Source organism: Bos javanicus, chromosome 25, assembly GCF_032452875.1.
Source record: "Bos javanicus breed banteng chromosome 25, ARS-OSU_banteng_1.0, whole genome shotgun sequence".
Lineage (NCBI taxonomy): Eukaryota > Metazoa > Chordata > Mammalia > Artiodactyla > Bovidae > Bos > Bos javanicus.
Genome location: NC_083892.1, coordinates 21,738,598 through 21,766,353, shown reverse-complemented (window position 1 = coordinate 21,766,353; position 27,756 = coordinate 21,738,598). Strand labels below are relative to the sequence as shown.

The following is a 27,756-nucleotide window of genomic DNA, read 5'->3' as shown; positions in this document are numbered from 1 at the left end:
TCCTGACTGCAGCCAGAGCCAAGCCCACTCCCTCAGGCTCTCCCAGCATACAGCAAACATCACAGTTGTACTTTACATCTGTTTAGTGTGAAGGTTTTTGATTAATGTTTATATTCCCATTAGGTTTTTAAGCATGCATTTTTCAAAATTCACAGAATGACATGCTACTTCATGCATTTTGTTGTGTGCAAATTTTACCTTAAAATGATCAAAAACAAATATTAAATTCTGGTGAAATGAGGTGCGTGCTGAAGAATTCAGGGTCAAGTGTACTGATGTCTGCATTTTGGTTTGAAATGCATTAAAGATAGGTTAATGTAGAGACAAAAAGAAGGATGGACATGTGATCGAGCATATATACAGTCAGGGACTTCCCTGGTGGTCCAGCGGTTAAGTGCTTTGCCTTCCAAAGCAAGGGATGCAGGTTCAATCCCTGGTCAGGAAACTAAGATCCCACATGCAGCAGAGCAACCAGGCCCCCGAGCCATAACTAGCAAGCCCAAGAGCTGCAATGAAAGATCTTGCAAGACGCAACTTAAGACCCGATGCAGCCAAACAAATAAATATTTAAAAAGCATAAAAGCATATATAGTCAAATGCTAAATGTAGAATCTATGTACTGGGTATTACGGATGCTTACTGTATAATTCTTTCAACTTTTCTATATTTTTAACATTTTTTCCTGATAAAATGTTGGGGGGAAGTCCAGTGAGAGTAGGGTCTCTGAGTATATTACCTAAATAAAATGATTCTGTGTACAGTTTATGTTACACCACTAATCATAGCGTTCTGTGGTTTGCTTCTATTTTTACTTGATACTGTGTCACGGATGTCTGTCCACAATGACAAACAGAGATATGAAAGATAGAAAGACCATATTCTTTTGAAAGTATCATGGATACACCATTATATGTGTATACTTTCATACTACTGATGAACATTTGGGCTATTTTCATTTTTTCTACTTCTGATCATTTCCTGTGATAGATCTTTTGTGCTGCTGGATTTGAGCTTTTTTATGTTACCTATATGTCCACCATGACATGTACCTGCCCTCCCTACACCCCGAAGTCCCCCAGTTGGCCAGTACCCTCCATGAGCAAGAGTCCACAAGTATAAGGAAATAATAAGAAAACCCTCACTCAAACTTCCCCGCATAATTTTCTAAAAAGATCTGGATCAGACAAATCATTACCACAAGCACATCTGAAGTGTCAGAAGGCAAGTGATATTAGCATTAATTAAATATTCAATGGATATTCATCACGGTGCAGGCGTGCATGCGTGCATGCTAAGCTGCTTCAATCTTGTCCAACTCTGCACGATCCTCTGGACTGTAGCCCTCCAGGCTCCTCTGTCCATAGGATTCTCCAGATAAGAATACTGGAGGGGGTTGCCATGCCTTCCTCCAGGGGATCTTCCTGACCCAGGGATTGAACCTGTGTCTCTTATGTCTCCAGCACTGGCAGGTGGGTTCTTTACCACTAGCACCACCTGGGAAACCCGTTTATCTTCTAGTACTTCAGAATTAGGGGAATCAAGTTTACAATGTAAATAGTTGCATTTGTGCTGTGTATATACCTTATCAGGTCTTTCCAAGTGGCTCAGTGGTAAAGAATCTGCCTGCAATGCAGGAACTGCAGGAGACGCAGGTTTGATTCTGGGTTGGGAAGATTCCTGGGAGGAGGAAATGGCATGCCACTCCAGTATTTTTGCCTGGAAACTCCCATGGACAGAGGAGCCTGGCGGGCTACAGTCCATGGGGTCACAGAGTTGGACTGAGCACACAAAGACCACACACATATATACCTGATCAGGGACTTTCTCTGCTTACTTCATAAACTTCCTTTGTATAATTGGTCTGGACAGTGCCCATCTGTCCAATTTACATATCTGCTGCACAATTTTAACCACAGAAATCACTTGACAACCACAGAGGTTAAATTCTTGAAAAGTGTAAAGGTTGGCAAAGCAGAAATCGAAGGTTCAAGAAATCATAAAAGGGCCTTTCCTGATTGTCCAGTAGTTAAGAATACATCTTGCAATGCAGGGGACAAGGGTTCGATCCCTGGTCAGGGAACTAAGATCCCACGTGCTGAGAAGCAACAAAGCCCATGCACCGCAACCACTGAGCCCTCGCACTCCAGAGCCCACGTGCCTCAACTACAGAGTCTGCGCGCCGCAATGAAGATGCTACATGCCACAGCTGAGACTCGACACAGCCCAACAGATACACAAATATATAAAAAAAGAAATCGTAATAAATAGAGCGAAGGATCAAACTATAAAAATAAACATTATATAACAAAATAATACATGCAAATGCTCTGTAACAAGAGTCCTAGAGGGCATCCGTCTCCAAGAAAGCCAGAGATGCTGAGATGCCCTGCCCTCGTACGATGACCCTCCTGGGAAACACTCTCTCATGGCCAGGAAAGCAAACGAACTCTCCAAACTGTGCCTCCTGTTCAAGTTTTTGCAACAGAGTTTACTCATTTGGAACTCAACGGCCTTCACACTTGCTTTGTCCCTTGCTTCATTTTCACAGGTCTTAGCAAAACGCGTGTGTCACTCTCTAGTCACTCCACAAATTAGTGCCGTGCTGAACAGCAGGCTTTTCTGAGCCACATCTGACACTGTGGGCCTGGGGGAGGGGACGTGTGAACAGATTACCCAAAGGTCCACGTCTTTCATCTTTGGAAGGGGGAGCATTACTGCTGCCTTGTTCTTCCATGTATGGGATTTAATGTATATAGCCCACAAGATAACAAAACGGTAAAAAGTAGACATTCAAATATAAAACCACATTTGTCTAAAACCGTGGTTGGCAAAACGTGAGTTGCCCAGGATTGCTCTACGCTTTAAAGGATGGCAGAGGTTTTTGTTATTCTAGTTGCTTTCATGACATACTGTTGTTTTCCTCTGTGATTCATTTGATGCCACATCCCAGACTGGAACAGAACTCTCAATTATTATAACCGTTTCCATGGAAACGCATGATTTATTCTAATTCCCTCACTATTCCCCAAGGACCTGCTCTCCAATTCCTCTACACACCCCCCCTCAAACCTAGTCCTTTTTGCAACACCCTCTGGAACTTCCACTCCTCAAAAACTTTCCAATCAGGGTTTCCCTGGTGGCTCAGCGGTAAAGAATCCACCTGCTAATTGGGCACAGGTTGGATCCCTGGTCTGGGAAGATCCTACATGCTGAGAAGCAACCAAGCCCGAGCACCACAACTACTGAGCCTGGGTTCTAGAGCCCGGGAGCAGCAATGACTGAAGCCCAAGCGCCCTAGAGCCCAGTGCTCCACCACAAGAGAAGCCACCCCAATGAGAAGCCTGCCCACCACACCCAGAGAGTAGCCCCTCCTTGCCGCACCTAGAGAAAAGCCCACACAGCAATGAAGACGCAGCACGGCCAAAGAAAAACCTTTCCAATTTGTTGAGTGATCCAAAAGGTGAAGAATTGTGTGTGCAGTCTGCTAACTTTTGAGACAACAAGGACAAGAATAAACATGCATATTTATATTTGTTAAATTAGCAGGGAGAAAACTGGAAAGATGCAAATTAAATCAACGAAACAGCTTATATATGGAGGGGCAGTAGCAGGGAGGGGGCACAGAAGGATGTGAACTTGGGTGGGAGCAAGACTTCTCAGTGTTTATCCTTCTAATATCCTTTTCATTATGAACCATGGGAATATACTGCTTATTAAAAATGTAATTTAATTTTTAAAACTGCCTGACAGCCTCAGCTTATTAGAACCTCTTCTTCATGTAGGCCACCTTCTTCCTTGTCATCATGGAAACCACCCCATCCTTGAAATCCACATGCCCCAAGAGCTAGCATTTTAAATCTCTTGGCCTTGGGACTTCCCTGGTGGTCCAGTGGCTAAGACTTCGTGCTCCCAATGCAGGGGACTCAGGTTCAGTCCCTGGTCAGGGACATAGATCCTGCACATGGCAACTAAATGTTCGAATGCCACAATAAGGACCCTTTTATGCCCCTGGAGAAGGGCATGGCAACCCACTCCAGTATTCCTGCTGGGGGAATCCCCATGGACAGAGGAGCCTGGCAGGCTATAGTCCACAGGGTTGCAGAGTCGGACACGACTGAGAGACTACGCACAGCACAAGCTACAACTAAGGCTCAGTGCCGTCGAGTAAATAAATCTTAAAAACTAAAAAGCTTCCAGAAAGAAAGAGCAGAACATCCACAAAAGAGCAAGAGCCAGGGTTTTAGAATCTAACCCCTTTCTCCTTAAAAAAAAAAAAATCTCGTGGCCTCATCCACTTGTTTCTCATCCCTAGGCCTCTAGACTTCTTTCCCACACCAAGGTGATAAACCTCTTCCTGCTACGACTTCCTCCGGTCTAGATGCCACTGTTACTCATTTATTCAGTATAGTTTTCCTGAGTACCTATTAGAACAGCCTCTGTTGGATCTGCAGTGGATATCCCTCTCTCCTGAAACCCTGACTCCCTTATTACCGTGATCTTCTAGGGCTAATCCCCATACTTAGCTCAAATCCACCATCTATTGACGCTACTCCGTCTCCACCCTCAGGCCGCTCAGAACTGCTGGCAAAAAGCACACAATGGCATGGACCTCTGCTATCACCACGGCCGATTCTTTAGCCTCCCAAACCTCCAGGCGGCTCAGCAATCTTACTCTGTGCTCCTACTCTCTAGTCCCACTCCCTGCCAAGGCTCTTCCACCTTTGTGCCACCATCTCAGATTTCTTATTTCACTGCAGTAGCAGGACGGACCTTGTGGCCCTTCGAGAAAATTCATGCATTCAGTCTAGGTCCTGCATGAATTCAACCCACAAGCACTGGAAGTAGGGCGGTGAACACGACACAGCTCCTGGCTCTTGTGGAACTCAGATCTTAGAATGAGGAGACAAATGAATAGACAAGCAAGAGAAGTATCCGCTGGTGGTGGGTGCTGGGAAAGTTAAATATAATGGAGAACGAATGCATGGCTCTTCTGAGCGGTGGTCAGGGAAGGCTTCTCAGAAGAGGTGACATCTAAGTAGAGAGGGAAATGACAAGAAAGAGCCAGTTCTGCAAATAATAAAGGAAGGGAACAGCATCACAGAAGCGCTAAGAGAAGAAGGAGCTTTGTACGTTTCAAAGAACCTCCATGCGGCCCAAGCACAGTGGGTGATGGGGAGAAGGAAAGAAAAAGAAGGCATCAAACAGAGAACAAGGACCAGATTTTAAAGAGCGATGTAAGCCCAGGACACAGGACAGAATGTATTCTGTTTATGAAGCCACTGGAGGATTTCAAGCAGGGGAGTGATTTGACCTAATGTAAAGCTTTTAAAAATAACTATGGCCGCTGCATGGAAGTGTATTAATTACAGGTCACCAGAGTGGAAGCAGGGTAACCAGTTGGGAACGTCTGCAGTGGTCCAGGTGGTAATGTATGGTATAGATTAGGACTGAATTAGTGAAGATGGAGAGAACTCAGTAAATTCATGATATGTTTTGTAGGAGGACCTATCTAGACTCACTATTATGCGGACCTGGGGTAAGAGGGGGGCCAAGGAGGAGTAGAGGATAATTCCCAGAGTTTTGACTTATGCTATAGAGATGGGAAAGAAATTTGATACTTTTTGCACACCTGAGTTCATGGAATGAGATTGATGTGAGACCTGTTGGTGGCACACACAGGGATTAAAGGACTCAAAACAACACTAAACAAGACAGGAATACTTATAACACAATCTCAACTTCAGTAAAACAGCATCTCCTGGTATTTATAAAAGCATCCAGAATCGCTCTACAAGTCCCAGAGACATCCTTCAACCATGCGGCTGTTTGAAAAGAGCCACTTCCATTCTCAGCTGCAAGAGTGATCTTTTCCAAAACTGAATCTGATCATGTCACTTCTCTGCTTAAGATTCTCAGTGGCTCCCCACTGCATTGTGAGTCAAATCCAAACTCCTCGTTACTGCTCTTAAGGCTCTGCAAGATCAGGCCCCTCCCACCTCTGCAACCTCACATCCCACAACCTCCCTCACCTCATGGCATTTTGGCCCAGCACCTCTGACAGTGCCTAGAATGTGCCCAGCCCTTCCCTATCTCAGGGCTTTTGCACTTGCCGTTCTCTCTGCCACAAACAATCTTTCCTAGGTCTCTGAATGTATGGCTGGTTAATTCTCAACCTTCAGGTCTCAGTTTCTACATCACTTTCTCAGTCTGAGTAGGTCCTTTCTTTTTTAAAAACTTACCTTTTAATCAGAGTATAATTGCTTTACAGTGGTGTGCTAGTTTCTGCTGTACAACCATGTGAATCAGTTGTAAGTATATGTAAAACCCCTCCCTCTTGAGCTTCCCTCCCAGCAGCCCCCCATCCCACCCCTCTAGGTTATCACAGAGCACAGAGATGAGCTCCCTGTGCCGTAGAGCAGAGGGAACCACTAGCTATCTACTTTATACATGGTCATGTATTTATGTCAAAGATACTCTCTCAATTCGTCCCATGAGTGGGTCCCTTCTTTATCTGCCTGTGACACAGCACTCCATTTATTTCCTTCACAGTACTGGTTACCAACTGGAGTGTAGCTCTATTTACTTTTCACTCTCTCCCTCCCTGGAACATAAGCCCCATATGAACAGCAAATGTGCCTGCCTTGTTAGCTGGTTCCTTCTGCAGCAGGTGCCTCCACCCAGCCACACTGTACCTTGCCAAAGCTGCCTTTTCCCAGCACCATCAGGAAGTTAAAATCGGTCAGTTTCATCCGGTCCCTGTTGCCGTTGTTGTCAAATTTGGAGATGGTGTTGGTCGTCTTTTCTTCAGGAGTCTTGGGCCCAGGACCGATCTTGGCTCTCTGGAGGGAGAAGCACATAGAAAACATCGTCAGAGTTGGAGGATGCCTGCGTTAAGTGTTCAAACTCAAGCGCGGTGGCAAGCTGTGGATCCTGCAACTTATGCCCCTGACTCGGTGAAAAGCACAGCCCAGTATCCACAGTGCAAACTCAAAACGCGAAGGCCAGACTTGGCACCTCCATGTTTCTTTTATCCCTCGTGTCTCGTCCACCACCAGAAACTGTCATTGCTTCCTCCCAGCTGTCTTGAGAATTCCTTCCTCCTTCCATCTCCACCTGTCATCATCTCTCACCTGGACAACCCACCCTGGCTCCCTCCACACTGGGCTTTACATGCAGCAACTGTGACTTTCACGGCTTCCCTGGCTCAGATGGTAAAGAATCTTCCTGCAATGGAGGACACTCAGGTTTGATTCCTGGATTGGGAAGATCCCCTGGAGAAGGGAATGGCAACCCACCTCAGTATTCTGGCCTGGAGAATTCCAAAGACAGAGGAGCCTGGCGGGCTACAGTCCGTGGGGTCACAAGGAGTTGGACAAGAGTGGCTAACACACACACTGGGACTTCTGCTCCTTCACACTCAACCAAGTCAACCAAGCTTAAAATGCTTCAGTAGTGACCCAGCATTTTTAAGATCCCTGGTGCTTTCATGGGCCCAGATGACCCAGTCTGATCAGGCTCTCCCCACTTTTCCAATCTCTTCACTTCTTGGGTCCTTCTTCCCTACAAACCCAGCTTCATTGTCCTTTCACATCCTAGAGTCCCAGGGCCCTCCTACCTCAGAGCCTTTACACTTACTATTGCTCCCGTATGGATGATTATTCTCTCCCCTTCACCAACCTAGTTACCCACATTCTCTGCTCCACATTCTCACTTTCTCGGGGAAGTCTTCCTGGATTCTCTGTCTGGATAAGACGTCCCTATCTGCTCCCTTCATCCACCTCACTCTCCATTTATGCTGCAGGTTAACTGTCTGTTCGCTTGTTTTCCCAACAGACTGGAAACCTTCCAGGGCAGGGAGTATGTCTTATATTCCACAATATCCCAGACAACCAGCAAAGTTTCCAGCTACATATTTTGTAGGATAATGGATGGATGAGGCCCACGTTGGTCCTCAATGCAATCGGGGAGAGGCTTGCTGTTGTGAATAGCAAAATGATGCCTCCGAATGGCAACAAATTCCGTGAAATCAGGGGAGAATAGGAGACCAGCATATTTATAATTGGAGTCTAAAGTTGCAGGGGGAGCAAATGAAGCAACTGACAAACAACTAATCTCAAAAATATACAAGCAACTCCTACAGTTCAACTCCAGAAAAATAAATGACCCAATCAAAAAATGGGCCAAAGAACTAAACAGACATTTCTCCAAAGAAGACATACAGATGGCTAACAAACACATGAAAAGATGCTCAACATCACTCATTATCAGAGAAATGCAAATCAAAACCACTATGAGGTACCATTTCATGCCAGTCAGAATGGCTGCGATCCAAAAATCTACAAGCAATAAATGCTGGAGAGGGTGTGGAGAAAAGGGAACCCTCTTACACTGTTGGTGGGAATGCAAACTAGTACAGCCACTATGGAGAACAGTGTGGAGATTCCTTAAAAAACTGGAAACAGAACTGCGTTATGACCCAGCAATCCCACTGCTGGGCATACACACTGAGGAAACCAGAAGGGAAAGAGACACGTGTACCCCAATGTTCATCGCAGCACTGTTTATAATAGCCAGGACATGGAAGCAACCTAGATGTCCATCAGCAAATGAATGGATAAGAAAGCTGTGGTACATATACACAATGGAGTATTACTCAGCCATTAAAAAGAATACATTTGAATCAGTTCTAATGAGGTGGATGAAACTGGAGCCTATTATACAGAGTGAAGTAAGCCAGAAAGAAAAACACCAATACAGTATACTAACGCATATATATGGAATTTAGAAAGATGGTAACAATAACCCTGTGTATGAGACAGCAAAAGAGACACTGATGTATAGATCAGTCTTATGGACTCTGTTGGACAGGGAGAGGGTGGGAAGATTTGGGAGAATGGCAATGAAACATGTATAGTATCATGTATGAAACGAGTTGCCAGTCCAGGTTCAATGCACGAAACTGGATGCTTGGGGCTTGTGCACTGGGATGACCCAGAGGGATGATATGGGGAGGGAGAAGGGAGGAGGGTTCAGGATGGGGAACACATGTATACCTGTGGCAGATTCATTTCGATATTTGGCAAAACTAATACAATATTGTAAAGTTTAAAAATAAAATAAAATTAAAAAAAAAAAAAGAAAGTTGCAGGGGGGATGTCCTGTAGGAATGAGCCCTTAACCTATGAGGTTTGTGCTGACTCTGAGCAGCTAGTGTCCAAACTGAATTAAACTGGAGAACACCTAGTTGGTGTCCACAGAGAACTGGAGAATTTCTTGGGATGGAAAACCCATACGCTTGGCATCAGACGTACTGTGAGAGTGTTAAGTTTTCCTCCATGGGGTATGTCGTTTTTCGCGCCTGGCTTCTCTCACTCATCATAATGGTCTTGAAATTCACTCACGTCGTTTGCTGCATGCACGAATCAGTGGTTTGCTTTTGTACTGCTGAGTAGCATTCACTGTTTAAGTTCATTCTCTTGTTTACAGGCATTTGTGTTGTCTCCGCATTTTGGCTACTAGCAAGGTATTCGAGAGGATTCTTGGTCCAGTTATTTTTTAATAAAGATTTGTCGAGATTTAAGTGTCTCTGGGACAACCCAGTGTAAATAAATACCCAGTGAGCAGTTGTATCATGTGGGTTTCGGGTTAAGAAATGACATAAGAACTGGAGATGGATTTGAGGGTTAAGGCATGGAAGGGGTAGTTAAAAGCAGATAGCCAGGGAAACCGTAAACAAGAAAAGAGCTTAGGGACCTCCCTGGTGGTCCAGTGGTTAAGATTTCACGTTTCAACGCAGGGAGTGTGGGTTTGATCCCTGGTCCGGGAGTTAAGATCCCACATGCCTTGGGGTCAAAAAACCAAAACATAAAACAGAAACAATTTGTAACAAATTCAATAAAGACTTTAAAAATGGTTCATATTTTTTAAAAGCATTTAAGAAAGAAAGAAAAGAGTCTAGAACAGAAGCCACATTGCTTTTGGAGGCCATGTCTTCCTATCATCCCAAATCCTCACCCTCCAGCTCCCAGAGATTTTCCCTGGCTGTCCTGATCCAAACACGTCCCCTCCCTCCCTCCTGCCCCACTATCTCCCTCCCCGCCGCCACCATCCCCTTGCTTTATTATGATGTCTCTGAACCCTGACTCGGGGCCCACCTGATTCACACACTCCAATCTCCAGCCCATGAAGATCCATGTCCTGACCGTGCCTGGTTCCCAGTCCCTGTTCCAGCCCTGAGATCTGCTTCCCTCCACCTGCAGGGCCCAGCACACCCCCTGAAGGGGAAGGAGTGAGGCATGCTCACTCTCCCATTTCTCCCTTTGATTGCTTAGAGGAAAAATTTTTTCCTATTCTTCAAGGAGCAGCAAGTGGGAAACAGCTTCATTCCTCAGTCCTGCAAGAAACCTTCTCTCTTCTGAATTCCACACTCCATCTCAATTTGCTTGTGTGACTTTCCTCTTAGGTAAAGTGGGCTTATGCTGTAGACGGATGTCTGTGTCCTCCCCAAAGCTGACACATGCTGACATTCTAACCCTCAAAGGTGATGGTGTTAGGAGGTGGGGCCTGCAGGAGGGGATTAGGTCATGAGAGTGGAGCCCTCACGGATGGGATTAGTGCCCCAATTAAAGAGACCCTAGAGAGTTCCTTTGCCCCTTTCACATGTGAGGACACAGTGATAAGATGACTATGGACCAGGAAGCAGACTCTCACCAGACAATTCTGCCAGCACCTTGACCCTAGACTCTCCAGCCTCCAGAACTATGAGAAATAAATGTCAGGCTATGGCTTTTTGTGATCAGAGCCTGAACTAAGCATGTTATCTTAGCCTCTACATGCTAGATCAGAAGTCTAATAGCCTGTTGGCCTGGTCTGCACTAATATTTACATTGCTTGACATCTGTTAAAAATTAGAAGCTGCTGCTGCTGCTGCTAAGTCACTTCAGTCATGTCTGACTCTGTGCAACCCCATATACGGCAGCCCACCAGACTGCCCCATCCCTGGGATTCTCCAGGCAAGAACACTTGAGTGGGTTGCCATTTCCTTCTCCAATGCAAGAAAGTGAAAAGTGAAAGTGAAGTCACTCAGTCGTGTCCAACTCTTAGCGACCCCATGGTCTGCAGCCCACCAGGCTCCTCCATCCATGGGATTTTCCAGGCAGGAGTACTGGAGTGGGGTGAAGATACCATATTAAAAACCCAAATCCTTGCTTCTTCTAAAGAAGTAGATCTGGCAACACTGGGCCCATCCATAAGCCACCGTGCCTGTAGACGGGACATTCGGGCTCCAGTTTATCTCATTTACCGCTCTCACCACCAGCCCTGCTGTCTCACACCAAGCTCTCCCCACTCCTTGTTAAATGCCCAGATCCTAGACACTTTTGGGCTTGTGATCTTTGGAGAACAAGAATCCTGTCCTGTGTCCCTCTGAACTCCCAGCCACCTTGTGCCTAGCAAGGTCCTCCATCGAAGAGCAAACACATTTTAAAACTGAGGCCCAAATTTAAATGATCTTCTGTCTTGCTGGGCTGAATATGCCTTCAGAAACAGGATACACTAATGGTCGCCTTTTCATGTCTGCAATTTAGAGCCCCAGGACTCAGCGCTCAAAGGGAGAGCAGACAGAGGTGCTTCTGAGAAAGAGCCCTGCCTCTTGCCAGGCTGCACCAGGGGAGGGTGAAGGCACCTGGGCTGCCAGGCTTCAGGGCTCCGTTTCAGATGAAGAATGCCTGTATTGGCTTAAACTAAACTCCTCTACCACCCCTACCCTCTGCAAGGAGCTCCTAGGGCACTTTCACACCCAACAGTGGTGGCAGAGACCCCAGTAGACTACAAGTCCACGCTGATGCTCTGAACCCCCAAGCAGCCCTTCCAAAGACCAGGAGGGGCAGGTCTGGAGCATTATTTATTCTGCATGTATTCTGGGAGGATGATAATGATGGGCTGACATCTGAATAATATCACATGCCAGGCTGATTTATTTATTCAATTTTTTTATTTGGCTGCACCAGGTCTTAGTTGCAACATGCGGGATCTAGTTCCCTGACCAGGGGTTGGAACCCCAACCCCTGCCCTGGGAGCACAGAGTCTTAGTCACTGGAGCACCAGAGAAGTCCCCAGACTGTTTAAAGTGCATTGTTTCATTCACTGCCACAGACCCTCCAGAGAGCAGAAGTATCATGATACCCCCACTTTGCAGATGGGGAATCAAAAGCTCAGAGATAAAGTAACTTGCCTTCAGCACCCAGCAAGGAAGGGAAGAGCTGGGACTCAAATGCAGGCAAGCTGGCTCTCGAACCACCTGAACAGCACAGGCTACGCTGCACAGCTGTAGCCCCAGTCATCCAGCCAAGACCCTTTGGCGCCCCGTCCCCCGCCCCTCTACACCTGGGCTGCTGGCCGCTGACACCTGTGACTCTGTCTACAGGCTCATTTCCTGACTGCAGGAGCAAGTATAGTCCACTGGCAGGCCAAGTTGAAACCGCTGACAAGCTAATTCCCCAGAAGCAGCCAGTGATGGAAGCGGGACTGGTGGATAACAATTCAGCTGCTTGCTCCTTGACTGGAAACCCTGTGACCCACGCTAAACCCCAGCTAAAGCAGGATTAAACTCCAGTTGCCCACAGTGGTATCTTGCTGATAGTACATCCTTTCCCAACTCGCTTCCTCTCCCTGCCTCACGTCCTCACTACGCTAGATGCTTCTCGGCGTCACTGCCAAGCTCCTCTGTCCATGGAATTCTCCAGGCAAGGATACTGGAGTGGGTTGCCACTCCCTCCTCCAGGGGATCTTCTCAACCCAGGGAGTGAACCTGAGTCTCTTATGTCTCCAGCACGGCAGGTAGGTTCTTTACCACTAGCGCCACCTGAGAAGCCCCTAAAGAAACCATGTGGACTTGAATCCTGAGAGTCTGTTTCTGGGGAAACTCAAAGTGAGACAGCGACCAGCTGAGGGATGTTAGAAAGTTGCTTAACCTCTCTGGGCCTCAGTTTCCTCATCTGTAAAAGATAAAGGGGGATGATAGGAGTACCAACCAGTCAAGGTGGCTGTAAGGATTGAATTATATGAGTTAATACTTCTAAAACACTTAATAAAAGGCACATAGAGAGACTGAAGCGACTTAGCAGCAGCAGCAGCAGCAGTGAGCATTTTATTAAATCAAAAATTTCTCTGTAAATAGATAGCCAATGGGAATTTTCTGTATGACTCAGGAACTCAAACTGGGACTCTGGAATAATCTAGAAGGGTGGGAATGAGCGGGAGGTGGGAGGGAATGGGAGGGATTTGGAGAGGCAAAGGATATATGTACACCTGTGGTTAATTCATGTTGATGTGTGACAGAAACCAAACCATTATTGTAAACCAATAATCAATTAATTAAAAATAACTATTAATAAAAAATTTAAAAATCAACCACCCAAAAAAAATGTCTACAACTCTCAGAAGACCCATTTGGAACCAAGCAAAATGGTGGAGCTTTCCCCAGCCTATCAGCAAGACCATGGCCGGACAGAAGTCCCCAAACAGCCTCCTCCGACGTCCTGAAACAGACCACGAGCAGTAACTTCACCAAGCTCACCCTACCATGAAATTCTATTATGCCAATTTCTGCAGCTCGATTTTACCATCACTCAGAATTTCTCCAGATAAGAGGCTTGAAAGTAATTTCTGAGTCATTCTGGGTGCTAATTGGTTATTGCACAGGGATTACATTTCTCACGTTCAAGGTCAACTGAAATTCCTCTATGTGTCTGGGAACAATTTTCGGTCTCTTGGAAACATTTTTTTAATCAACAAACTATGGTGTGGAGCGATTACCACTCAGGCATAAACAAGCGTTTGCAGGCTCTTTCGGGAAATAAAGGGACACGTTTTGTTGCACGCAGATAAAACAGTCCTTTCCTTCAAGCCAGTAACTGGCCCAGACAAATGCTCTGTTCATGTAAGAAATGTTTTCCTGGGTGTTCTGAAATGTCACCCCAGCTGCCCTAAGACAGAAGAAATTATTTTGCAAAACTGAGACTTCATTTTATATAAGAAAACACTGGTCTTATTTTCTTTTTTTCATCCACAAGAGGACATTTTTAACTCCGCAGCAAACGGACACCACTCCATCAGAAAGTTGAGGGAAGGAACTGGAAAGAGCTCTGTGGAAGGCCTGCCCTCCAGTCCTACCTTTTTAAAAAAAAAAAAAATCAGTGTCCAGTTCTTTTTTATTTATTTATTTATTTTTGGCTATGCTGAGTCTTCGCTGCTGCACACGGGCTTTGCTTTAGTTGCAGCGAGCAGCGGCTACTCTTTGGCTGCAGTCCTCGGACTTCTCGTTGCAGAGGCTTCTCTTGTTGCGGAGCACAGGCTCTAGGGGCTCAGGCTTCAGTATTTTCAGCACCCAGACTCCGTGGTTGTGGTGTCCAGGCTTAGCTGCCCCGCAGCACGTGGGATCTTGTCAGACCAGGGATCAAATCCGTGTCCCCTGGATTGGCAGGCGAATTCTTAACCACTGGACCAGCGGGGAAGTTCCCAGTGTCCAGTTCTTAACTTTCATCCACTCATTTGGGCTTGAGTGGCCCTGTGAGGATGAACCTGTGATCGAGTTCCCTGGAGAATGACTGATGAGCCCACGGCCAACATGTTTACTCCACTTGCTTCCATGATGGGAAGTCCCACTGGGTCAGAACCATCACCAGGTTTTACGGAGGGTGCAGGCTCAAGACAAGGGTCAGGATCCAAGTACTATTTCTATCTAGCTGAGGGGACTCTAAGAGGGTTCTTGGAATAAATGCCCAAACCCTTGCCAAAGCCAGCACTACTCTGACCCCCACCACCTCCCAGCCGCACTTTGAACTCAGACTTTGCTCTCTCTGCTCCAGCCACACTGGCCATCTTTGAGCATCCCATAGTTGCAACAGATCGCCCAACACAGGGCCTTTATATCTGCTCTCCTCTTGGAATGAAAGGCTTTTCCCCCCCTTTACTTGGTTAACCTCCTGTTTTGTTTCCTCAGAGGCTCCTTCCCTGCCCTCTCAGATGTTATATTTCCCTCTTACATCTTCTCAAAGCACCATGGACCTGTCACAGAACTTTACCTGGTCACGTTCTGCTTCTATTTGCTTGCGTGATTACTGGACGAATAACAATGACAGTAACCTATTTCATTTTAGATATTTCATACAATTTTTCAGAGTTAGTAGACCATCATTGCTTATCTAGAATTGATGATTTCCCATCAGACTTCGTATATTAAGTTCCTGTGAACAAAATAATGAGTTTTCCCTTATGAAACTACTTTAAAATCACTCAATACACACTTAATGAAAGAACTCAAACCTATTTCTCCAAAGCATTTTCTTTGTAAAACTGGGATATGTCCTACACACCTTTGCATCCCATATACATCCCAAACTCCTGGAAAATGGAGTTTATGTGGCCCCACAGGGGAGAAGGGGTTTGCCTGGGGTAGAAACAGACCAGCGCTACTGCCCAAGGTCAGAGCCAAGGGCTCTTAATCTTGGGAAGATGCACCTAAAGGTATTTCAAGCACAGTTAATTCCATGCGTTAATACAGCACCATCCCACCGACAACAGATCCAAATCCAAATTCCAGACCTCAGCAAGCCTACTTGACTCAGCTTCTAGAATATAATCACTACCTTATCCACTGTTTTCATTCATTGTTACTGACATTCCTGTCCAAGCCACCATCCAAATGACCCAGGTAGCGAATGAACACGTTTAAGGAAAGGTCTAAATCTGATTGAAGACAAGGAGGCAGAATGATGTCAGAAGGCAGGGAACACTTAATTGAGATCTTGAAGGATATGTAGTTTTCTGGGAGGTGGAACAACATTTCCAAGGCCCAGGATCGTGAAAGGCCTTGGTAGAAATCACACCACGAACAAGAAAAACAGTACGGAGGCAGACTCAGCTGGTTCCCACCGATGCTGAAAGAAACACATCTCACCTCGAATTTCTGTCGCAGTTCCTCGTTGCCCTCACTGCCTTCCGGTGGCACGGGCACGTTGAAGTACTCGCCTTCCTCCTGGCTCAGTAACTTAAACCTAAAGGGAGCAAAGGAAAGACAAACTCCATGATGCTACTTCATATTCTGATGATTAGGATAAGGGAGAGGGGTCTACAGAAAACTGCTTTAAAAACATGTGTTGATGGGTGTTTGGTTTGGGGATGTATCTGTGTGTGTGTGTGGGTGTGGGTGTGTGTGTGTAGGTAGGTATATTATGTGTATGTATGTGCAGAGAAACTTTTGTTTGGAGCAGAGAAAGGTTTATTGCAGGGCCACACAAGGAGAACAGGTGGCTCATATGCAAAAAACTCAAATTCCCCGTTGGTTTTCCAGGAAGAGGTTTGCTTTTCTTTTTAACTTTTTGTTTTATATTGGAGTATAGCTGATTAACAATGTTGTAATAGTTTCAGGTGGATGGAAAAGGGACTCAGCCATATAAATATATATATATACACACACACACATACATGTGTCCATTCTCCCCTAAACTCCCCTCCCATCCAGGCTGCCACATAACATTGAGCAAAGTTCCCTGTGCTATACAGTATGACTCTGTTGATTATCCATTTTAAATATAACAGTATTTACATGTCAATTCCACACTCCCTAGCTCTTCCCTCATTTATATTTTTATAACCATCAGAAAGACATCAGAAAAAATATGTTTATAGAATGCAAAGTTCTTTGTCAGCCTGTACACACACATAGACACACAGGATTTTCTTGGTTATAACAGCCATTGTTTCTATCCATTTTGTGGGGCCCATTAATGGATGTTAGAGTTGGACCATAAAGAAAGCTGAGTGTTGAAGAACTAATGCTTTTGAATTGTGGTGCTGGAGAAGACTCCTGAGTCCCTTGGACAGCAAGGAGATCAAACCAATCAAGTGATTATTCATTGGAAGGACTGATGCTGAAGCTCCAATACTTCAGCAGCCTGATGCAAAGAGCCCACTCATTAGGAAAGACCTTGATGCTGGGAAAGATTGAGGGCAAGAAGAGAAGTTGAGATGGCTAGATAGCATTACCAACTCAATGGACATGAGTTTGAGCAAATTCTAGGAGATAGTGAAGCAGAGAAGCCTGGCGTGCTGCAATTCATGAGGTCGCAAAGAATCGGACACGACTTAGTGACTGACAACAAGAAAGTGCTTTCTGATTCTGAAAGAAGGCTGATGTATCACGCTGTATCACTGTATCTCGCTGTCCCAGCATTCCTACCCCCTTCCACTGTAACACACTGCCACCTTGCCACTCAGCACTCGGCAGCGCTTGGAAGACTATGGACTTCACTCAATGATGCTGTTTTTCTACACAGACACCTTCCCAAAGTGTCTGGTAGTCAAGCTCCTGAGAAAGTACACAAGTCCTGGAGTCAAACCATGCCTGGGTCCAAATTTCACCTCTTCCCTTGCCTCTTTGGGTAATTGAATGAGCTAGGAAGATCCCTCGAGCCTTGATTCTTCTCATCTATAAACAGGAATAAAAGCCTTTTCCATAGGATCATGGTGAAGTTGACACGTGATGATGTATGTAAGATGATAAGCCTGGTGGCTGGCATTTTGTTGTTACTCAGTCGTGTCCGTCTCCTTGTGACCCCATGGACTGCAGCATGCAAGGCTTCTCTGTCCTTCGTCTCCTGGAGCTTGTTCAAACTCATGTCCACTGAGTCGGTAATGCCATCCAACCATCTTGTTCTCTGTCATCCCCTTCTCCTTCTGCCTTCAATCTTTACCGGCATCAGAGTCGGCTCTTCACATCAGGTAGTCAAAGTACTGGAGTTTCAGCTTCAGCATCAGTTCTTTCAATTAATATTCAGGACTGATTTCCTTTAGGATGGACTGGTTGGATATCCATGCAGTCCAAGGGACTCTCAAGAGTCTTCTCCAACACCACAGTTCAAAAGCATCAATTCTTTGGCGCTCAGCCTTCTTTATGGTCCAACTCTCACATCCATGTGTGACTGCTGGAAAAACCATAGCTTTGACTATACAGACCTTTGTTGGCAAAGTAATGTCTCTGCTTTTCAAAATGCTGTCTAGGTTGGTCATAGCTTTTCTTCCAAGGAGCAAGTGTCTTTTAATTTCATGGCTGCAGTCACCATGCAGCGATTTTGGAGCCCAAGAAAATAAAATCTGGCATTTAGCAAGTGTTTAATAAAAGGCATCATCATCATTGTTACTGATATTCATATTATTATAATAAACAAAATGGTTTCAATTTGTTTCTAGACCACAAAGATATTTTCATCTAGTCAGACTGAGATGAGCGTGAGGAAGGAAAAGGGACATTCCAAAGACAATTAAGTCATTGGGCGAAAAAAGAACCCCAAATTCCTCACTCCCAAAGACTTCCTAAGCAAAATTTACAGTTTTCATCACAATGTTTTTCTCCATTCACAAATCTTCCTCGGCAGCTTCTAAAAATAGACAGATAGGTGACTCAAAGCCAAGATGCCAGTTTGAGCCCAGATGCCTCCACATTTAATAGTCAATGCTCATCTTCCAAACTTCCACTGAAATTACCCAAAGAAATATAAAAATAAGAGAACATCTGTATCTTTGCTTGAAATCAAGAAGGGTGCTATCCACAAAGCAGGGACTTCCAGGAAGTTCCACAAATTAAAGTGCTAGTAAGAGAGCATGGAGCAGTCTTTGGCAAAATTCATTCACCTTTGTGGATTTTGCTAAATCTGAATGTTATTATCAACTTAATGCTTTCATTTAATCACCTCTTTTTTAAATAATAAATTCACTTTAAAAGGACACTCTATATCTCTTCCTTGTAAAGAAAACCAATATCATTTGTTAAGCAGAAAGTACGTATCTGTGAAAAATTAAACACATGCAAATCAAAGTTACTCATACATGTGGCTGATTCACTTTGTTGTACAGCCGAAAATGACATAACACTGTAAAGCAATGATACTCTAATAAAAAGTGAAAAAAAAAAAAAAACCAAGTAGATGGTATTGCTTACCAAAGGCTCTGAGACTAACGCCTGCCCCCCTACTTTGTTAAAATGGGAGCTCAGCAAACAGCAAGGGTTAAAGAGCATTTAGAATACATCAGGGCCCTCTGAGACTTTCTCTGCAGCAAACTCAAGAACTGAAGCAACACCAACAGAAGAATAGTTTTGTCCAGTTACAGTTCTATATGGCCAGCATCTCAACCATGCACTATCTAATCCATTTGGAGTAGAAAGTATTTTGGAAGATATATGTTAAGAGGGATTGACCAGCTGTGATCAGTCAATGGGAACCTCACAGGACCCCACTAGCAACCCTGGATCAGACCACCAGAGATAGGATGAGGATCACCAATTTTGATCCATATTCAGGAGGTACAGGACACACCAGCGCCTGGGGCATTGGTCAAAACAGGAGCCCCCCACCCCTCACATTCGCTGTGGCCAGTACGCTGTCACTATGGCCTCTGGATATGGACAGTGAAGCCATCAGAAAGGAGGAACAGGGATCCCTTCCAGCTTTGAGATGCACAAACCCAGCAGGCAGAAGATGCCCCACCATCAGGTAGCAGGGCTGCCTGCTGTGCAGCTGTCTCAGGTCATAGCCCTCCCCCCGGTATCTACAGGACCGGGACCCCAGACCTGACAAAGAAGAATTTCAAAAATACAAAAGACTTCTTTGTCCCTTCATCTGGATATGATAGATTAGAACAGGACACTCAGGTTTCTTGGGCTTCCCTGGTAGCTCAGACGGTAAAGAATCTGCCTGAAATGCAAGAGAACTAGGTTCAATCCCTGGGTCGGGAAGATCCCCTGGAGAAGGGCACGGCAACCCACTCCAGAGTTCTTGCCTGGCGAATGCCACGGACAGAGGCGCCTGGACCGTTACAGTCCATGGGGTTGCAAAGAGTCAGACATGACTGAGCGACTAACACATACACACACACTCACATTTCTATGCTCACCATTCTATATGGAGGGCACATGAAGAACCTCTCTCAAATAAAGAGAAACAACGAGGAATCCAGTTTCCATGAAACAGAACCAGTGTCAAAAGAAACAAAATTCCAAACAATATCTAACTCATATTTTCAGTGAGTTCCAAGAGGTGAATGCGTCTATGAAGCAGGAACAATTTGAACTTAGGAAAAACTACTTTCAGAAAAATATATATATATAATTCTAAGTTTTAAAATCCATTGGAGACAGTGAACACTAGGATGGATAATCCAGTGAACAATTAGGGCATTAGAGGACAAACTTGAGAACTTTTCCTGGCAGTTGGCTTGATATTTATTATGCTAATTAGATTTGAATGGAATGTTTTATATACCACTAAGAAAAAAATGCATATTCCCAAAATTAACATACAACATGAAAGAAGGGAATATTGCAACGCATATTTCAGCAAAGACAGTATTATCCCTCTTATATAAAAACGTCTAAATTAGTAAGAAAATAACAGGCAAAACACAGTACACAGTCGCTTATGAAAACAAAAAAAAGGCAATATACAAATGAAAGCATTCAACGTAATTAGTAACAAATGTATGTAAATAATAAACATTTATATTATTAAAGTACATATAAAATGTATATCACATTATGCATGTATATTATCTAAATATATATATATATTTAGTAACAAAATATGTATAGCTTCTGCATCATCTTTGAAATTTATAATACCGGATGTTGACAAGCGTGGGTGAAAGGAAAAGTCTCACACAGCACTGGTGAGAATGTAAATTAATTGAAAAAAATGATAGAACAATATGGTAAATACTTTAATAATGCATATATCCTCAAAGCTACTGATTCTAGGCTTAAGAATTTATTAGGAAATAATTAAGGCAAGGGCTTCCCAGCTGGTTCAGTGATAAAGAATCTGCCTGCTAATGCAGGAGACACAGGTTTGATCCTTGCATCGGGAAGATCCCCCTGAGAAGGAAATGGCAACCCATTCTAGTATTCTTGCTTAGAAAATCCCATGGACAGTCCATGGGGTCACAAAAGTCGGACACAACTTAGCGACTGAGATATTTAAAGCAAAGGTTTCACTTATAAGTATATTTACTGTAGAATTATTTATATAGGTAAACATTGCACATCTTATAATAAGAATATTATTATGTAAGTTGAGGCATAGCTATAAGAATGGGATATGTGAGGCTACTAAAAAGATGTTGCCCAAGATTACAAATAGTAAATAAATCTTTCTATTGAAATGTACACAGAACAATTAGCAACACTGACCATACACTAAGCTAAATTGAAAAAAAAAAAAGAATGGCAAGGAAAACATGAAAAATGCACAGGCCATATTCTCTGGCTATAAAGCACAAAAACTGTCACTGAACATTAGTAATAAAAAGGTAAACAAAAAGTTAAGACTTTAAGTTAAGTTATAGCCTCTAGCTATAAAACATGCCTAAGGAAAAGCATGTTAGAAAGAAAATTAAAAATACAACTGCAAACTTCGAGTAAGCCACAAAAGCTCAATGCGATGTATCAAAACAGAAATTTCTGTTCCCGCCAATGCTTGCCTGTTATTTTTAAAGAGCAGCATAAGTTAAGAGAGAAAAAAATAAATTAGCCAAATATTCAACTGAAATTCAAAGACAACCACAAAACAAACCTACGGGAAAGGAGAAAACAGAAACACAGAACTGATATACAAATCCCAGACTCTTTGAAGAAGTAAAAAAAAACAACAACAACAGTGAAACAGATAAACTTCTGAAAAAACAAGGGGAAGGAAAGAACACGGTATAAAGACACAAAATTAGAAACAAAGGAGAGGGTTTGACAACAGACACAGAACTGGCAGCAGAGCAGCAGATGCGGGCCCAGGGCTGGTGCGTCACATCTGGACGCGTTCCTTGCTGTTTCTGCCAGGCGGCCTTAAATGAGAACCGCAGAAGAGCAGCGAGCGCTCGTCCCCTTCCAGAGGGGCACACTGAGTCTCACAGAGGGAATGGGACACACCCTAGATCGCACAGGGTTAAAAGAATTCCTGGGTTGGGACTTCCCCGGTGGTCTGGTGGTTTAGAATCCACCTTGCAATGCAGGGGGCGTGGGTTCAATTCCTGGTCGGGGAACTAAGATCCCACGTGCCATGGAGCAACTTAGCCTGTTCACCCCAACTACAGAGTCCGTGTGCCACAATGAAAGATCCCACATGACGCAACTAAGACCCAATGCAGATGAATGAATAAATGTTTAAAAAAATATATCTGTTAAAAAAAAAAATACCTGGGTCAAGAACCCAAATTTCTAGCATTTGGTATATTTCAAGGTAAGACAGCATCATAGATATCTTGGCCCTACATGGCCCTACATCTGAAGAGGACTTTTATCTACAGCATCTGAAGAGGGCTTTTATTTTTGTAGAAGTTCCCTTCCTACTATTATTTCATCAACTTTGCAACTATCCCAAGAGACAGATGGAGGCAGGTTGCTATAATTACTCCTGATGAATGGAATCAGACCTGCTAAGAAGGCTGTGGTACAGGTGGCGAAGTCTGAGGTCACAAGGCATCTAACTGGTCAGAAGAGCCAAGCTTCCAGTCTGCCTTCTAGGCCCCCACCATACCGGGGGTAGAATGGGATGTGTAGGTGCTTAGATGCTGGCATCACAGAGACCTGGACCTGATCTCCAGCACTGTTACTGATGTGCTGTGTGCACCTCACCCCCCGATAAACTACTCTGATCCAGGGAACAATGTTCCACCCAGCAGTGCTGGGAGAATTAAAAGCTGATGGAAGTGTAAATGCAGTCGTATTTGGACTTACTCCTGGTGACCCGTCCCTTATCATCAAGCCATTCTGTCCTCTCTGCACTCTGCCGTTTGCTTCAGGGGAGGAGACATGGCGGGCGCTGGCCCAGGAAGAAGGATGTGGCCCTTGTGGGAGACAGCCCTGCCCTTAGGGGTCTGGAGAACCACGTGAAGGAGGCAGGGGAGGACAGGGTGAAAGCAGAGGGCTTGGGCCCCCTGCCTCCAGAGCCCTGGGCAGAGACCTGCACGGAGGGCCACAAGCATAGCAGCAGCTGCAGAGGGAAAGACAGAGGGCTCTGAGATGGAGCTCCTGGATCTCCACGCAGGAGACTCAAAAAATGAGAGGTCATGGAAGCGCTGATCAGGGTGGGGCCTGGCAGTGGCCCACGGGGCGGGACAAAGAGGACAGGCACTGTGAAGGGACCTCACAATCAGAGGCAACAGCCGAGGACCTGAGACTCCAGCACGAAGCCAGAAGGATGCCCCCACAGCTGGGGGCTTGGGGAGAGAACTGTCCTGCCTCTGTGGGTGCTGGTTCAGGGACCAGGCAGGGTTGATCACCCTGCAGCAATGAAGCCCAGAAGCCACCATCTACAGTGAAGGTTCCCTTCTCCTCGGCCTCCAGGAGGTCACAAAACCGCATAAGAAAGTCTAGGTCCATTATAGAAAATAAAGCAGCTATATTTTTTCCCCACATCTGACTAACACTGTATCAATGTATGACTTCAGGACACCTGGGAAGAGATCAGCCCAGAGCCTGGCACTAGAAAGAGTCAATAAGAGGCAGCTATTGTTATCATAATTATTATTATTATGTTCTCTCCTGTCTCATTTATACCCCCAGGGATCATGCATTCTTTCTGTTTAACCTCTTTACACTTGATTTAAAGAGGAAGGAACAAGCAATCTGAGTAGCAATGCTGAGAGCCTGCAAAGTCAAATCATCCAGACGTCAAGAAAAATTATCCAGAACTTGGGGAAGAGGCAAAAGGATGATGGTGTGACCTTTTAATGTCATGCTTGAGCATTTTCTAATTAGTTATCTCCTTCCTCTTGGTCCTATTATTTATTATTCACAATCCAGTAAGATACAGATGGTCTCCCAAGTCTGCAAAGACAGATGTCAACTTTTAGAAATCCGAGGTGAGATTTTGTTCTTCGGTCTGGTAGATACAATAACCTCCAAAATTGTGATTTTACTGCCCTGTTTAACAGCAGCCAGTTTTACATCTAACTTAGCCAAGTTATTTCAGCATTCCTTTGTCTGAAAGTATAAGTGAAAGTGTTAGTTGCTCAGTTGTGTCCAACTCTCTGTCCAACTCTCTACAGCCCACCAGGCTCCTCTGCCCGTGGAATTCTCCAGGCAAGAATACTGGGTAGCCATTCCCTTCTCCAGGGGATTTTCCTGGTCCAGAGATCAAACCCATTCTTTACCATCTGAGCCACCAGGGAAGCCCGAAAAAAATTCCTCAAACCTATAGAATTAGGCATTCATCTTCCCAGCTTCCTCACTCATGAGCCAAGGAAAACTTTAACAAATGCTCATTATCTTTTTTTATGAGAATTATGTCTTTAACTTTTGTGATTGGGCTTTAGCACACTTCTTTTTAAATTTTAAAAAAAAATTGTATTGGAGTATATTTGATTTATAATGTTGATTAGTTTCTGCTGTACAGCAAAGTGTATTAATTATACATATACCTATATCCACTGTTTTTTAGATTCTTTTTCCATATAGGTCATTACAGAACACTGGGTAGACTTCCTTGTGCTATACAGTAGGTACTTATTATTAATAGTTATCTATTTTATATATAGAATGTGCGTGCCTGCTCTTTCATGTCTGACTTTGTGACCCCATGGACTGTAGCCAACCAGGCTCCTCTGTCCATGGGATTTTCCAGACAAGAATACTGGATTTTCCATACAAGAATACTGGAGTGGGTTGCCATTTTCTTCTCCAGGGTATCTTCCTGACCCAGATATCGAATCCATGTCTCCTGCATTGGCAGGCATACCAGAGTTACCTGGGAAGCCCCATTTTATGTATAGTAATGTGTCTATATCAATCCCAATCTCCTAATTTATCCCTCCTATCCTCCCCTCCACCCCCAGTAACCATAAGTTTGTCTTCTGCTTCTGTAACTCTGTTTGTTTGTAGATAAGTTCCCCCAAAAGGGTACAAGTGAACTTTTCAGCACACTTTTTTTATGGTCTCAGCTTCTGCATCCTTTCACGTCTCTCACCATGTAGTCACTGATTAGTTATTTGTATGATTTCTTCTTCAAGGTTTCGCATTCTTTTCTAGAAGCTAAGTTTTACAAGGGCATGTCTGTCTTATACTTGATATATTTCTAATGACTAGGATGGAGTGAGCACAAATAAATAAAGTGAATAAATGCCTATGATAAATGTGGAGGAGAGACAAGGAAGTTGTAAGACGGACAATGGAAAGGACGTGAGGTCCCTTGTGAGCTTCCGATGATCCATTCTCTTTCTTGCTAAACCAGTTTGGTTCTGATTGTCTTTCACTTATAACTGAAAAAGTCCAGAGCAAGGACCATTCAGAAATGACACAATTTCTCTTAAAGAGACAGGACCCCTGCCAAATTACTACTTCTCCCATAGTTCTAGTGTCAAGGTGGACCATCTCTTCTGACTCCTCTGCTCAGATAACTGGGAAAGAAACAGTCACCAAAGAGGACCTACCCAGCCTCTTCGCCGGGAATATTGGGCAAAGATGTTGTTGTTGTTAGAAGCAAACATGCCAGAACAAGGGAGATACTGCAGCTGACTGTGAAAGTAACCAGGACTTCCCAGGTGGCGCTAGTGGTAAAGAACCCACCTGACAATGCAGCAGATATAACAGATGAGGGTTCCATCCCTGGGTCAGGAAGATCCCCCGGAGGAGGACATAGCAACCCACTCCAGTATTCTTGCCTGGAGAATCGCCATGGACAGAGGAGCCTGGCGGGTCCACAAGATCACAAAGAGTCAGAAAGAACTGAAGCAATTTAGCGTGAGTGACAGTAACCCCCCAGTACTGTGGTGGCCAGGCTTGGTAAGCAGTCCCAGTGAAGAGGCATCTTCTTAAGGAGTCAAAATCTAACAGTGAATTAAACATACCTTTTAAATACAGTGTGAGAGCCATTTTAGTGCTCATGGGGCCTCTTAAGTCATACTGTTGTGTAAAGTGGGACAGATGTAAAACCATAGGGACTAATGAGGACTGCAGCAAATGGGATTCCCTGGTTGCTCCATCACTAAAGAATCTGCCTGCAATGTAGGAGACCTGGGTTCAATCCCTGGGCCAAGAAGATCCTATGGAATAGGAAAACAGCAACCCACTCCAGTGTTCCTGCCTGAAACATTTCATAGACAGAGGAGCCTGGTGGGCTACAGTCCATGGAGTGATAAGAGTTAGATACAACTTAGCCGACTAGACCACCACCACCACCACATCCTGTCAAAAGTCAGTATTAACTACTCAGCTGTTCTCACTTGTTACCCTGTAGGCCCAAACTTTTATTGAAAATTTCCTGAGTTTGAAAATACTGACAACTAATTCTTTCTTTTTTTTTTTTTTTGCACGGAAAAGTCTAGGAAAGTGAAGTTGCTCAGTCATGTCCGACTCTTTGTGACTCCATGGACTGTAGCCTACCAGGCTCCTCTGTCCATGGAATTTTTGCATGAGGACTAAATAAAATGTTATCTATACGGCAATCCCAAAGAAAGGCAATGCCAAAGAATGCTCAAACTACTGCACAATTGCACTCATCTCACATGCTAGTAAAGTAATGCTCAAAATTTACCAAGCCAGGCTTCAGCAATACGTGAACCGTGAACTTCCAGATGTTCAAGCTGGTTTTAGAAAAGGCAGAGGAACCAGAGATCAAATTGCCAATATCCACTGGATCATGGAAAAAGCAAGAGAATTCCAGAAAAACATCTATTTCTGCTTTATTGACTATGCCAAAGCCTTTGACTGTGTGGATCACAATAAACTGTGGAAAATTCTGAAAGAGATGGGAATACCAGACCACCTGACCTGCCTCTTGAGAAACCTATATGCAGGTCAGGAAGCAACAGTTAGAACTGGACATGGAACAACAGACTGGTTCCAAATAGGAAAAGGAGTTCGTCAAGGCTGTATATTGTTTATTTAACTTACATGCAGAGTACATCATGAGAAACGCTGGACTGGAAGAAGCACAAGCTGGAATCAAGATTGCCAGGAGAAATATCAATAACCTCAGATATGCAGGTGACACCACCCTTATGGCAGAAAGTGAAGAGGAACTCAAAAGCCTCTTGATGAAAGTGAAAGAGGAGAGTGAAAAAGTTGGCTTAAAGCTCAACATTCAGAAAACGAAGATCATGGCATCTGGTCCTATCACTTCATGGGAAATAGATGGGGAAACAGTGGAAACAGTGTCAGACTTTATTTTTGGGGGCTCCAAAATCACTGCAGATGGTGACTGCAGCCATGAAATTAAAAGACGCTTACTCCTTGGAAGGAAAGTTATGACCAACCTAGATAGCATATTCAAAAGCAGAGACATTACTTTGCCAACAAAGGTCCGTCTAGTCAAGGCTATGGTTTTTCCAGTGGTTATATATCGATGTGAGAGTTGGACTGTGAAGAAAGCTGAGTGCCGAAGAATTGATGCTTTTGAACTGTGGTGTTGGAGAAGACTCTTGAGAGTCCCTTGGACTGCAAGGAGATCCAACCAGTCCATTCTAAAGGAGATCAGTCCTGGGTGTTCATTGGAAGGATTGATGCTAAAGCTGAAACTCCAAAACTTTGGCCACCTCATGCGAAGAGTTGACTCACTGGAAAAGACCCTGATGCTGGGAGGGATTGGGGGCAGGAGGAGAAGGGGACGACAGAGGATGAGATGGCTGGATGGCATCACCGACTCGATGGACACGAGTTTGAGTGAACTGTGGGAGTTGGGAGTTGGTGATGGACAGGGAGGCCTAGCGTGCTGC

The 27,756-nt window shown here is 44.4% G+C and overlaps 1 protein-coding gene across 3 annotated transcripts in view; it reads right to left on the bottom strand.

The window, feature by feature from the left end:
* The window catches only part of PRKCB (protein kinase C beta), a 375,130-nt gene that overhangs the window by 87,578 nt on the left and 259,796 nt on the right, over positions 1-27,756 (bottom strand). For all 3 annotated transcript variants that reach the window (XM_061401446.1, XM_061401448.1, XM_061401449.1), the window contains 2 exons: positions 15,959-16,055; positions 6,693-6,839 (listed from right to left, as the gene is read on the bottom strand). In XM_061401446.1, the coding sequence (XP_061257430.1) occupies positions 6,693-6,839; positions 15,959-16,055 (244 nt within the window). The remainder of the gene's footprint in view (positions 1-6,692; positions 6,840-15,958; positions 16,056-27,756) is intronic.